The sequence below is a fragment of the Diaporthe citri genome (assembly GCF_014595645.1).
Source record: "Diaporthe citri strain NFHF-8-4 chromosome Unknown scaffold_1, whole genome shotgun sequence".
Lineage (NCBI taxonomy): Eukaryota > Fungi > Ascomycota > Sordariomycetes > Diaporthales > Diaporthaceae > Diaporthe > Diaporthe citri.
This window is the reverse complement of record NW_025064846.1, coordinates 6062392-6076242: the sequence shown is the minus strand read 5'-3', so window position 1 is coordinate 6076242 and position 13851 is coordinate 6062392. Positions and strand designations below refer to the sequence as shown.

The 13851-nt window shown below is 42.5% G+C and overlaps 2 protein-coding genes across 2 annotated transcripts; both read left to right on the top strand.

Annotated features, from left to right (window-relative positions):
* Positions 1–9843: 9843 nt before the first annotated feature.
* On the top strand, positions 9844–10813 carry INS49_001604 (uncharacterized protein; the record flags this gene model as incomplete). The annotated part of the gene is made up of 3 exons (XM_043162429.1): positions 9844–10295; positions 10367–10680; positions 10734–10813. The coding sequence occupies 3 exons, from the start codon at positions 9844–9846 to the stop codon at positions 10811–10813; spliced, it is 846 nt and encodes a 281-aa protein (XP_043030935.1).
* Positions 10814–12949: 2136 nt separating this feature from the next.
* Positions 12950–13321, top strand: INS49_001603 (uncharacterized protein; the record flags this gene model as incomplete). The annotated part of the gene is made up of 1 exon (XM_043162428.1): positions 12950–13321. The coding sequence occupies one exon, from the start codon at positions 12950–12952 to the stop codon at positions 13319–13321; it is 372 nt and encodes a 123-aa protein (XP_043030934.1).
* Positions 13322–13851: the final 530 nt, after the last annotated feature.

Genomic DNA, 13851 nt, shown 5'->3' with positions numbered 1-13851 from the left:
AATTATTAATTTAATATACCTAAGGCGTAAAATTTAAGGGAATTAAATAAATTAATTATAAGAATTACTTTAAAGCCTTTATTAAAAAGGTAATTTAACGCAGGCCGTTAAAAGATAAGAGCTTAAAACCTTTTTTCTAAATCTTATAAAACCTTTTTTATTATTTATAAGCATTAAATGGATTAAATTATAGGCTTATAATAATAAATAAGTTTTTAGGATTTATTTACATTTTCTTTCTTATATTAAAGACTTAAAAATAAGTATTTAGCACTCTTTAAGCTTATAAAAGCTAGGTAAAATGGTAATATAATTTAAATATTTATAAAATTAAATAAGATGCCAAGGCTATAGTAATTAGCTAATTTATAAATACTAAATATATTAAATGGGTAAAATAAGAGGGTATTAATTTGGAACTCGCTTTCTTTTAAATCTTAAAAGCAAATAGCGTTATAAAAAGGGTTGGCAAAGCAATAATTAAATATGCTTTGGCTATATTACTAAGGGCTAATTTACCTTTTAACCTTTAGCTAAAGGCAATGCAAGCTATAGTTTAATTATATAATATATTGCTTACTTTAAGGAAAAAAAAGCATGCCTTAAATACTTTTTTATATATATAGTTTTCTTATTATTTCTAATGGTTTAAATTAATATAGATTTGCCGTTTTATAGCTTATTTATTGCCTTATTAAGGTAGTATTTATGCTTATGGGTATAAAGTATATATGCTTAAAAAGGAATATAAAAATAATATAAAGAAATGCCTTATAAAGGGGGAATTAAAAGCTTATATTAAGTATTTAATTAATTATATGGTATTTAACGTTTTTTAAATTTAAATTCCTTTGCTTAAGTAAATAATCTTTATAAAGAATGTATAATTTAATAAGGATATGTTTTATAAATTAATAATAAATAAAGTGGAAAATAACCTTTTAATTCTTAAAATAAAATCATTAAATATTAAGATTATTAATGCTAAAGAGATTTAAGATTATATTTATATTGCATCTTTAATACTTTATATAAAAGATAACTTAATTAATTTAAATAATAAATTTAATACTTATTTTATATTAAGAAAGGATAAAATTAATACTTTTAGTTAAAACTTAGGGGTAAGGACTTTTAAATTTAAAAGGCAGAGTTTATTATATATTACCTTTTTAAAGAGCTTAGGAAATTAAGAATAAGGATTTTTAATTCTTAAGAGAACCCTGAATATATTAAAATGGGGCTTTTATAAAGGGAAATATACTTTTATTAGTAAAGTAAGGGCTAATAAATTTAAACCTTTCTTTTAAGAATTATATATACTTAAAGCTATGGGAAATTAGAAATTCTTTTAATTAATATAAATAAGGAAAATATAGGAATAAATTTAAGGGTTTAAACTTATAAAAAGATCTTTTTAAATATATAATTAAAATAAATGCCTTTAAAAATTCTTTAATTAATTATTATATTTAATAAATATAATTGCATTTTACCTTAATATAATTTTTTAAAGTAACTTTATAATTACTTTTTTACTTAATTAGCTTAAAAAATAAAAATAAAGGATATTTAAGAACTTATGTTTTTTAACCTTAAATAACGTAGTAGCAGTTGCTATTTAAGCCCTTAAAATTAAGTTTAGGCCTTATTTATAGCAGTGATATTATAAAAATCTTTCTTTAAAATTAATTATATAGAAAGAGGCTTAGAAAAGCCCTTTTTAAGATAAATGGCTTAAGGTAATGTATTAAGAAATGTAAAGCTTTATTAAGCTTGGTATTTAAAGGATTATTAAGCGCTAAAAAGTAAAATTAATGCCGTTATTCTTAAAATAAGTATATAAATATAAGCTTAATAAGGATGGAATAATTAAATTTTTTAAGGCATGAATTTATATTTAAAGAAATTTGCAACCTTATTTTATTATAAAAAGTATATATGCCGTGATTTTAGTTATAAAATCATTTTATATAATAATGGTAATTGCTATGTACTTTAATTTAAAGATTTAATAATTTAATGTTATAATTGCGTTTTTAAATATTAATTAAGAAGGGTTGGATTAAATTTATTGCAAATTGCTTAATAAATTTAAGGAATTAAGGAAATATAAAGTACTCTTAAAGGTATTTTATAAACTTAAAAACTTCCTATTTCTTTAATATAAGGATTTTAATTATATATTGTAAAATTTAAGCTTAAAACCCTTATTAAAAGAGCCATACCTTTTTATTAGCTTAGCTTATAAGGTAGCAGTTTTTTTTATATAAATAATATTTTAATTATATATCTTAATAATAAATATAAATTCTTTATAAGGATTAAAAACGGGATTAAATTTATATATAAAATAAAGAATTAAGGGGAGGCTTAATAATTTTTAAGTATATAAATTTTTAGAAATTAAAAAAAGCGCATTATAACGCTCCTTTATAACTTATATATTAAAAAGATAATAAATAAATATAACTTATTAAGGAGTAAAAATTTTTTATTATTTACTTTAATACTTAAAGAGGAGCTTAAGCCTTTTTTTAAATAAGCCTTAAAATAAGAAATTTAAAAGTTTTAGAAAAAAGTTAATTTTATTCTTTATATAATAATTATAATATGCCTAAATATAGCATTTCCTTGCTTTATATTATTAAGATTCCTTATAAACTTAGGTTTAAGTTACCTTAAGGCAGTAGATTATATAATTTAATATTTATATGCTACTTAATTCCTTAAATTATAATTTAAAGAAAATTAAAAAGCTTAAGCGTTTTTAATAGCTAAAAATGCTTTATTTGCTAATAATAAGGAAAACTAGAAATCTTTTTAGGGGTATATAATAACCCTTTTTAAGGGCCTTATATATTAAAAAGCATATAAATAAGTAATTATTTCTACTTTAACTATTAAGGCTAAATTATTAGCTTTAAAGCTTATGGCTAAAGAAATAATAACTTTAAAGTACTTATTTAAAGATATAACCTTAAATTTAAGTAAGCCTTAAATTATTTATTATAATAATTAAATAATAATATGCTTAATTATTAATAAGTATAAATAGTTAAAAATAAGGCTTAAGCATATAAATATTTAATAAATATAATTAAAATAAGAATTTAAAAGGAGTACCTTTAATATTATATACTTAAAAATTAAGAAAATGCTTATAAATAAATTTATTAAAGTTTTATTATGCGCTTAATTTAAATATTTTAAAGCTTTTTTAAATCTTTAAAATATAAGGAAAGTAATAAAAAGGGATTAATTTATTTATTAATTATTTTTATTATTAAGTTTTTATTAAAAATTTTAAAAATTATACTTTTTAAAAATTATAATATAACTTTTATATAAAAATTATTTTATAATTAAAAACTACCTTTTAATCTTTATAATAATATATTAATTAATTTAAAACCTTTTTTTAATTATTATAATAACCTCTTAACTTTTTTAAAAAACTCTTTTAATCTTTAATTAAATTCTTAATTATAATTTTAAACTAAAATTTAATAATATTTACTTTTTAATATTATTCTTAAAATTAAAACGTTTAATTATAATAATAATGCAATCCTTATATTTTTTTATAGTTTTTATATTATTAATAACTTAATTTTAAAGCTTTTAAGCTTTTATATTAATCTTATTATGTTATTTTAAAGTAATTATAATTTAGGCTTTAAGGCGCTTTATTATGTCTTTATACCTATTCTTTATAGCTTTTGCAAGTTATCGCTGCAAGGTAAAGATTTTTTAAGTATTAAAAGGAATTATAAAAATATAATTAATATAAATAAAATTAAACTCCTTGCGCTTATATATATTTAAGGCCTCCTTTTAAGTATATTAAAACTTCTTAAATGCTAAGAAATTGCTAAATTAAGCATAGTAAAGATAAAGCATAAATAGTAAAAAGGCTATTAAAAGCAGCTTATAAAAATTGCCTTAAATGCAATAATAATAATAATTACCTTTATTATTATGGTTTATATAAAAATTATTATTATAATTATATATAAAACTTTTAATATAAGGGAAATAAGGGATATAATGCTTATTAATCTTCTTAAGCTCCTTTATATCCTTCTTTTTCTTTTTATATTTTATTTTAGCTTTTTTCTTAAAAAGAAGTTTTATTTTAAGCTTTAAGTTATTTATATATACTTAAAAATTCTTTAAAGTTATATTAAGAATTAATATATACTTTAAAATTAATTTTTAAATTAATTAGGAAATTTACTTTTAGGCATATTATTTAATAATATCTTAATAAAAGTATTAAAGTTCTTATCATTTTTATTAATAAGCTCTTTATTAATTTAAACGCGTTTATATTTCTTTTTCTAAACTTTAAGGGTATAAGGAAGTGAAATAGCCTAAGACTTAAAAGCTTATTTTTTATTGCTTTTAATTATCTTTAATATAATTAGAAAAATGCTTAAAATTAATAAAAGTAGGTATTTTTAAATATAAATTTAATTAAAAAGTTTAAAAAAAAGGTTTAATTATTAATTATAAGCTGCGTTATAAGGCTATAAATAGCTAAAGTTTAAGTAATAAAGTATATATATTATAAGAAAGGTTAAATAATTAATTACTTAGCAAGCTATAGCTAATATTTTTAAGTATAAATTAGCCGCCTAAAAAAGTAAGGCAATTAATAAGGTAGGAATTGCCTTTTAATTAAGGGATGTATTGCATATATATCCCTAATCTTAGTTTATAACCACTTTCTAAAATGCTTAAATAGCTAGATTTCTTTTATTTCCTCCTTTTAAACTACTTTTAGGAAATAGACGCTTTTATAATCATGCTTTTAAACCACTCACGATACTTGTAGCCTTCCACATCATCTGATCTTCCACGGGTGCGCTGGAAGCTCAAGTACACGTTGGACTGGTGGATATTAGACACTGATGTATCCTGTCCTGGTGACAGGATTGAGCAACTAGAACAATGATCCTGTGTTCTAGTATATCTGCGGAATATGTTGGATCGTGAGGCCGTAAGCTTATGTAGGCTTGGCCGAAAGCACAGCACTGACAACTGTAACAAGGAGTTGATGGGATCCTCCTATGGAAAAAGCTCGTAGCATCCCACAACATGACCTCTTATAGGATAGCTTCCGAAGAGGCCGAAGGACGGCTTCCCACAGGACAACCTCCCACAGGACAACTTAGTATGAAGCAACCCCTCATGGGACAACCTCCTCCCAGATGGCTGCCATGTTGCGAGGTCCAACACTTTCCCGTGCGCCTTCGTTGGAATTTGGGAAGTCATGGTCTCACGAGACTCGTCTTCATGACTTTCTAGATCAGGGAGCAATAGGGCCATAATTGGGTGAGAGGACGAGGAAGAGGAAGAGGGACGCCGAGGTCTGGAGGGCTCCTTGAGCCTAACGACCCGAGATCTGGATCAAATGTGAGTAAGCCTGCGGGATCCAAGACAACCGCTCCAGTGACGAAGATTGTGGAGCGTACTCAGCCTGATCCTTCGCATGCTTCCGTAGCGCAGGGTCATCCTTATAGGGACAACCAAGACGGGCCCAGAAGCACCAGGTGTCTCATGGCTTATCCAGGCAGCTTCCCGGAGCAGGCCGAGGGTGCTACAATCCATCACAGTGACACTGATCACATGAGAACGAAGAGGTGATACATCCACATACTATGTCGTTATGTGACATCCGGCTCGGTCCTAGTACATGTCCTCCGGGAATGATATCTGCTTGGGCCAACGAGTAGCATGGCCTGTGCTACCTGAAGAAAATAGCCCCTCATACTCGGGCCTTCTTTGTGAGCGAATATCATGGTGATATTGTTGGTATCATTGCTATTGGTATGGATGGCCGTGAGGTGGAATAAGTCTCAACTGGAAAGTAAGGGAGCCCCTTGAGATGACGTTGTCGTTCTTTTGGCGCCGGTGACATAGCTGGCCCCGGCCCGAATTTCAGGCTCTTGGCTGTGCCCCTGTCGGCAATCAAAACAATAGCGGTGCAGCACACCCAGCCAATGAGGAGGCCAGGCTTGCAATTGAGTAGGAGCTGCTGTTTCTTACCTGATGCCACCCTCGCAGTGGCTGCTCCTTTTTCGCCAGCGAACGCCAGGGAGATGGGGGCCTCGTCTTGGTGGTTTCAAGGGGCCGATGTCATGATTGCCCTCGTGCTCCTCGCACTCGTGCCAGTAGAGAGAGTGTGGGCCGCTGCGACCTGGGCAGCTTCATCGACCGCGCATGGGCCAGAAAACTAAGTCCTTCAACGGAGAGTTGGAATATCGAGGCCTGGTGGTCATTCAGGGGGCGGGGAGCATTGCAGCTGATCACCACCTAGGTTAGATAGTATTTGTCGGGCTGCCATGCAGATTCCGAACGTCACCAGTATCGCTGCATGACAACTGCAGAGGTTTCTCTTGATTCCAGGGAAGCTGACCTGGTGTTTCCTAAGATGCCGGTCCTCTGGACGAGCTGCCGGCCCCCTCCCCCAATGAGCGAGTGCATCAGCGCGCCAGTGCGTTGGGCTACTGCTTTCTGAAGCACCACTTTTTTACGAGGTTTCACCCAGCCAGTCTCAGAGGTGCCGCCGCCATCTGTTGTCTCGCCGATGCCTTGTGCGCCGTGGTTATAGCATTGGGTGCTTGGCAGTCTTCAGATAAAGCCATGGCGGCGGACATCTCGCAGAGGGGCCGAGAATGGTACTCGTTGCCGTGTACATAGTGTCAGAGTGTGAGCCACCGCACCTAGGTCGTACGGTGGAGAGGAGCCTCAGCTAGAGATCGCCGAGGATCGTCCCAACGGCATCCCTGCAGATGTCGGCAGGAGACTCGAGATGAGAAGTCCCGCCAAAGCCAAGCACAAACTTTATCGAGGATGAAGTGACCCAAACGAGCTTGCGTACGTGTGTGCTATTTTCCGACCAACTAAAACACATTTCATTGACAAGGTCGTGGAGCCCCGGGATGGAATTGCACTGCAGTGGTGGATTGTGGATCGTAGTGCACTCGCTGGGCGTGCACATCAGCGCGATGCAGTTGCAGCGCAGTCAAAAGAGGAGAAAATGATCGTCCGGCAAGTAGATCAGATGGGGGTGGGTGGGTGGTAGGGGGCTGCTTGTCAGGATCGTTTGGATGAACCTGGACAGAGCCACGGGCCCGGGGTGGAAAATTAGTCCCGTTTCAGGATCGGACGTTTTATTAGTGGAGGGCCAACGACCGGTCGTCAGTCCGTCCTGTGTCCGTTCCCGTCCGGTCGGGCAAGTGCACACACAGACGCCAAATACAGACACGCGGCGGTAGGTGAACAGCAGGCGAGAATGGCCCAGAGCTGGCCTGCTGGTGTGATCTGCAGGTACCAGAGCGAGGGGACTGGGGAAGCAACGCCCCACGTTGGCGCCCTGCAGGCAACCCCGGCCTGTCAGGGGCATCTGGGCCATCTGTTCGGCCGCTAAGGCGAGGCTAAAGCAGGGGCTCGGAAAGCGGCGACAGGTGTGGTGTGGTGTGGTGTGGTGTGGTGTGTGTGTAGCACGGCGTTTCCAAAGAAGTGCTCCCTAAACCCCCAAGGCCTCTCCCTCCCCCTCCCACACATCCAAGCAGGGAACGAATTGGCATAACCTGAGAGCCTGAGAGCATGCTTGGGCGTCTTGTTGGCTGCAATGGCATGCATGCCTCTCTTCATCTCGGTCCCTGTCAATCATCCGCGATCTGCCTTGTGCGGTGGAGGGAGAAAGTCGGAGACGTTGGAAGAAGTGGGCTCCTCGGCAGGGTTCAAATGACCCAGGGAGGAAGTGATATTCGGAGTCAATGCCCTTTTGGCCCCATGACCTTGACCATACGATACTGCACTGCGTCAGTGGAGGGCTTGTTCCATAGACGACAATGGAGCACGCGAGGTATACCATGGTCCCCGACCAAGATCGCCGTCTTCAAGGTCGGTAATGATATCCAGGGAGCCGGAACGATGTCCATGAGGTGATTCACCAGACAAGTAAATCACTTGGGTCAGCCTACAGCTTTGTCCTCTCGCCTCCACGGCCAGTCAAGACTTCCCTGCCCACCTGCCCACACATTAGAGTGCCCATGCCCAACCTGGCCGTTTCAATGCGAGATGGACGTTTCCAAGGTCCAAGCTTGGACTGCGGCATGGCAGAGTGATAGACACACCCCTCCCCCGGCCTCGCATCTCGCACCTCGCACCTCGCAAGCACCGGGTGGCTCCCAGCGTTCTGTGCCGCAACTCAAATTACTCGAGGGGCCGGTGCGGTGGGCTGCGGGCTAGCGGGTGGCACAAATCAGGAGACAGAGGGCAATTTCTCAAGGGAGATGGATCGAGTGTCAAAGATCCAAGGCACCACGAGGCTCATGGGCAGGCAGGGTCGGGTGCCAGGCTGCTGGGCGTGAGAAGGGCCAAGATTGCCTGCGCAGCTGACGACAGCCTCATCAAACACCCCAAGGTGGGCAAATGCTTCCAGACTGCCCTTCCCGGGTGCCCCAGTGGTCCCTGCCTAGGTTGGGGCCGACCCCTGGCAATCTTGGAAGGCAGGACCCACTGCCCGGGGGGGGGGCGCCAACGTGCATATCCAAGCACACATGGCTTTTACAGGCGGAAAACGGTGGACGGTAGACTGCAGACTGCAGACTGCAGACTGGGGTGAGAGCTGGCTACGTTTGATGTAGGCATGTACCTGCTACTACTAAGTAGGTAGGCACTGTACCCATCAGGTTGTGTGTAGTCCCATCAGACTGTGACTTGGGCCAGGCCGTCAAACCTTATACCTGCAGTGCATACCCACGACCCGCATCGCAGCAACACTCTCTCCCTTCCCTCTCTCTTCACTCCACAGAAGTCAATAGGCACATCCTTTTGGGCCAGTCCGTTCCTTTTCAGAAAATCATCTTGAAGATTGATGTCTTCACTTGCTGCTTGCCGGCCAACACATTCTTTTCATCCCTCGCTTTACCCTGCGGTCTAGTACCAGCGCTCCCTCCACCCACTTCGGTCTTTCCGGTAACCTCGAGCTTGAGCCTCATCACGTCCCCAGATCCGTCTCGCTTGTCGTCACCATACAGCGTGTCCGCTTCCTCGAGCCACAAGGTCTCATACGACTGACTGACTGTCGACGCCGTCTTGTCATTCCTTCCATCGGCTCGTCTCGCCTCAGACAGACTGATCACAAGGTCTCGTTCGCCATCTTGAGGATTCACAATTGGCCAAGTGCTGTTCTGAACCTGCCTGCTTCTGGAAGCCATTTAAAAACGGCCTGCTGTCCCCGCCGCCTCATCCCAGATCTCGGGATATCCTCACCCGCACGACTAGACTCGTAAGCAAATCGCGACGTGCACAAGCACATCACCAGGTACGCTCCAGACTCCCGCTATGCCCGGGTGCTTTGTTTCCCGGCCTTTCCGTTCTTCACACCATCATTCTATCACAAAGCATTCCTGGGAACTAGCCTTGGGCATGTTTAATCCAGTCCGTTCCCTGGACAAAGGCCGCTGGTCGCAAGCCTGTTCCGAGGGCGAGGAACGCACCAAGCCATGCTACCGCGTTGACTCTAAATTCCCTGCATTCCTCCCGTCGCCTGCAAAAACATATACCAATTCCTCACATCGCTACAGCGAGTTTCAAACAACCCTCATTTTTTCTCTTTCCCACCGTCCCTCATTTGTTTCCACCCTGAAGCCCAGCTTCAGCACGCTCATTTCGGGCATCTGCTCTCAACTCCATCATTCACTCTCTTAACTCGAGCGTTTGCCTCGAACCCGCTTCAAAGTACAAACGTTTGGACTGACAGTCAAAACAGCTGCCACTCAGTCTCTGTTTATCCACCACGTCAAAGTCGTACAAATCGTCAAGATGAAGTCTTCACTTCTGCTGCTCTCTGGCGCCTCGATCGCCGCGGCCCTCCCCAAGGTCGACATCGTTGTCGAGACTGACGTTGTCTACTACACTGTCACCCAAGAAGTCGTCCAGACCGTCCCCGCCGGGAACCATCTCAATGCCAACCTCCACCTGGCTCAGACTTCAGTGACGCCAACCACCTCCACCGTCATCCCAGTGGTTACGGTCACTATTGACGCCGACCTTGCCCCGGCCCCGGCCACCACCAGCACCAGCTCCAAGGTTGCTACTCCATCGGCTCCTGCACAAGATGCTTCTGCTGCTAAGCCCTCCGACCTGGCCAGCACTGCCGTTTATCACCACAACATCCACCGCTCAAACAACTCTGCGCCTGCAATGACTTGGGGTAGCACCTACGCCGGCTATGCCGCAACTGTTGCTGCGTCTTGCAAGTTTGCGCATGACCTGTGAGTATTCCTTTCTGCTGCCGACTCTGATGTACGTAGTAGTACTGGATTCTTGAGCTAATTATCGACAGTACCCCCGGCGGCGGTGGTTACGGTCAAAACATTGCCATGTATGCATCTACTGATGCTTCCTCCTTGACAGAGGAGACTGTCATTGCCCAGGCCATCACGGAAATGTGGTACAACGGCGAGCTCGATCTTTACCCTTCCAGTGCCTACGGTCAGGCCAACCCTGACTTCGCCGACTTCGAGGCATGGGGTCACTACTCTCAGATCGTCTGGGTCGGCTCCACACAGGTCGGCTGTGCTGCCCAGTACTGTGCCCCTGGCAAGATGAACCCTAGCATGGGTGCTTGGTACAGCGTCTGCAACTACTTCCCTGCCGGTATATTCCTAACCTCCCTCCAATTCTTTGACAAGGCGACTAACAGATACCAGGAAACGTCAACGGTGCTTATGGCAAGAACGTGTTGCCGCCCATCAAGCAGGCCACTGTCAACGTCAATGTCGCGGCTTAAGTGATGAACTTCGATGAGCCATGACTTCATGCGTTAGACGGGGTTCCGGTCTTTGCATTCCTGCTTGCAAGCACGATATCCTCTTGGACAATTTGCGCTTCATTATGGGTCTTTCTTTGAGCACAATAGGGCAAACGCGCAATTGATAGTTTTCACTGTGCCGCATCTCCAAGAGTCTGGTTTGTGAAGGAAGTGCTTCCACGTGGCGGATGTTCATTTTGCATAATCTCGTCACTGCTTGATGATTTCGCCAGGACATGATAGATGCCGCATATGAGAGCGACACGGGGTGGGGAAAAAAACTTTCTGGAGGACACTTGCATCTGCCTTCTTTTGACTTCTTTGGCGACGGGATCCCACATCTGGCTCTAATATGTCATGTTTGCGCTTGGAACACAGTGCCTCATGCGGTTCTGACCGTCGCCCCCAGTTTAGCTCTTCAGAATTAGAATTCATGTACATGATTTCTGCAGATGCCTCGATCACTGATATTGTTCACACTCCACCCGTGGTTCTGCTGACTGAGCGGCGAGTCTGGCGGTCCCTTTCCGCAATCAGTTTCTTTGTCCAGATGCGTATTGGGACCGGCATGTGCTTCACGAATCACAGCGGTATTCCAGCGCCAGAGGTGGCTGTAATTGGCTGCTGTTGCCTCTGACATACCAGACAATTGACGTGATGTGGGTAAAGTTCGTGCCAAGAGAACGGTCGTTCCCGAAGGATTGAGGCTCAAAACTTTAGCTTTACCCGAGCTTTGCGTGGAGATCGTCACCCACCTTTTGCCATTTCGAGACACTAAACTGTATATCAGGCGTAAAAGAGTTGTGTGATGGCTACAGTATGGGTGTTGTTTCCCTGAGGCCACATGTAATCAAGGAATTTGTCAGCCCTCCTGTTGAGATTTCGTGATGGGTCTTCTAGCTGAATGCACATGTGGTGGTGTGCTGCCCTGCTATTCGACTAGTGTTCAAGGCATACTACACGAAGATCGATGACTGCCTTAGCACTGGGGGTCATCTCTCATGCATCCAATTGTTGGAGGCATTGGCAGCAAGCAGGGAGACAGGCTGTCAGTTTCCAAGCCGCCGCCACCCCTTCACACCCCTTGAACTGGCTTCCGGTGGACGACTTTTGAGCCATGATCCAGGGGCCAAGAAATGCTTTGCATGTAGCCCCGACTCTTCGCCTCGTGGTATTGGGGGCCAGTGCGTCCGTCACTTCAGGTTCTGGTCATTGCCATTTGCGAGAATTGGATGCTCAAACACCTCAGCCTTGATCTTCGGCAACGGTCATCTGGTACCAAAGAATTGAAGAGATGCTTCACAGGAGGGGCCACAAACCCTCACCTCCCTCTGCCCCTGGGACGGGGCGGACCAGCTCTCACTCTTCGCACAGCGAGTGAGGCCCCCCCTCCCAGCCTGCAAGCACATGCTCAAAGCCCCTCCGCTCCTACTCATGGGCGAAGGTCATGGGCCGCCATGAGGCCAGGTTGACGACTTCTTGCCGTCAAGATACCTATCCGGACGGCTAGCCGGCCCAAAGCATGGACGCCTTGACAGCCCATTCGTCAGCGGAAGGCGGTCCGCGGCTCGAGGATCCGGGTAGACGAGGCTTCTATCGGCGAGGGTCATCGCGATGCATCCCTCTTGCCTTTGTGCCACGGGCGGAGAAAGAGGGACGTTTCGTCACTGCGAGCGGGGATGCCGCGCATGACTCTGACGCCGATCGCGACGGTGCTCGTAGGAGGTGGCTGATGCACAGCTAGTCTGCCTCTGGGGCAACCTGCTCTGCACTCGTGAGTCTCACCGGGGTAAAGCGTTGAGCTGGGCGACCTGGCGATGTGACAGCTACCACGGCAAAGTAAACAAGCAGGTGCGCTTTGACATCCGCAGTTTGAGTCGAAGGCGCGACGGGCGACGAGGCTAGTGGCGAGCGGTTATAGCTCTGTCGAGGGTCATGCACGATATAACCGTCTCAACGTGAATAAATTCCCTGTCAGTTTGCTCAGAGACCCGTCGAGGATTCCTCCCTTTTTCTGCTCCTCTCTCTGCATACTCCCAGAAGTCTCTGAATCCGGATTCTCCCTACTTTTTCACTGAAAGTCGCATCGTCAGCAAACCAAGCCAGCCGGTCAATATGAAGATCAACACCGCCACACTCGCCCTGCTGGCAACAACTGCCGCCGCCGTGCCCATGAGCGCAGCCGACATGATCGGCAGGCAGGTTACCACGGTGGAAACAACGACAACCTCAAGCAAGACCGTTGCCTCCGCGTCCCCAAACGGCCCGGGGGAGGAGGACAAAGCTGAAGCTTGCATTATGCCCAACGGCTGCAGAGACGAGGACAAGCACGATGGCGACGCTTGGCACCCGCGCACGACGCCCACCCCGCCCCCGAAGGTCACCCCCCACGACGGCAAGATATGGAGCTGGCTGGTTCCGACCGCGACATCCAGTGCCACAGGTGTCTTCTCCGTCGTTCCGGAGGCGGAGCCGACGAGCGCTTAGGATGTAGAGCGATGTGATATCGGCGCTCAATTGGCGTCTCGTGACACTCCTCCACCATGGCGAGGATGCGGTTGAATAAGCCGAGAGGATGGGGTGAGGACGGGTCGAATATCGAAGACGAGTCGGGGCGGCCTCGGACGGGTGTTGACCAATTATGTGGACTGGACATATGCATTCTTCGGTTCTTTCACCCCGACGGAATGTCCATGTCAGGTAATGTGTGTGGAGGGGGGGGGGGGGGAGGAATGCTCATAATGTATCTGACGACGGCCGTTCATGCCGTGTAATTACGCTCCTTAATGTAATATGAAAATGTTGATTTGAGAAATACTGTCCTCGGCCTGTGTAATTTTGCCTTCCTGGCACGGTGATCGATGACGTCTCGGGGTGCTCACTTCGGGCCTATGAGGCTGTTAGTTGAGTCAAGACAGAAGGGGACTGATGGGGGCATGAAGCGCTTACTCCGGCCGTAAACAAGACCAGTTGAGGCTAAGAAGCTCCGGGCGTAGACGGGTGATGTACTGGTGCAT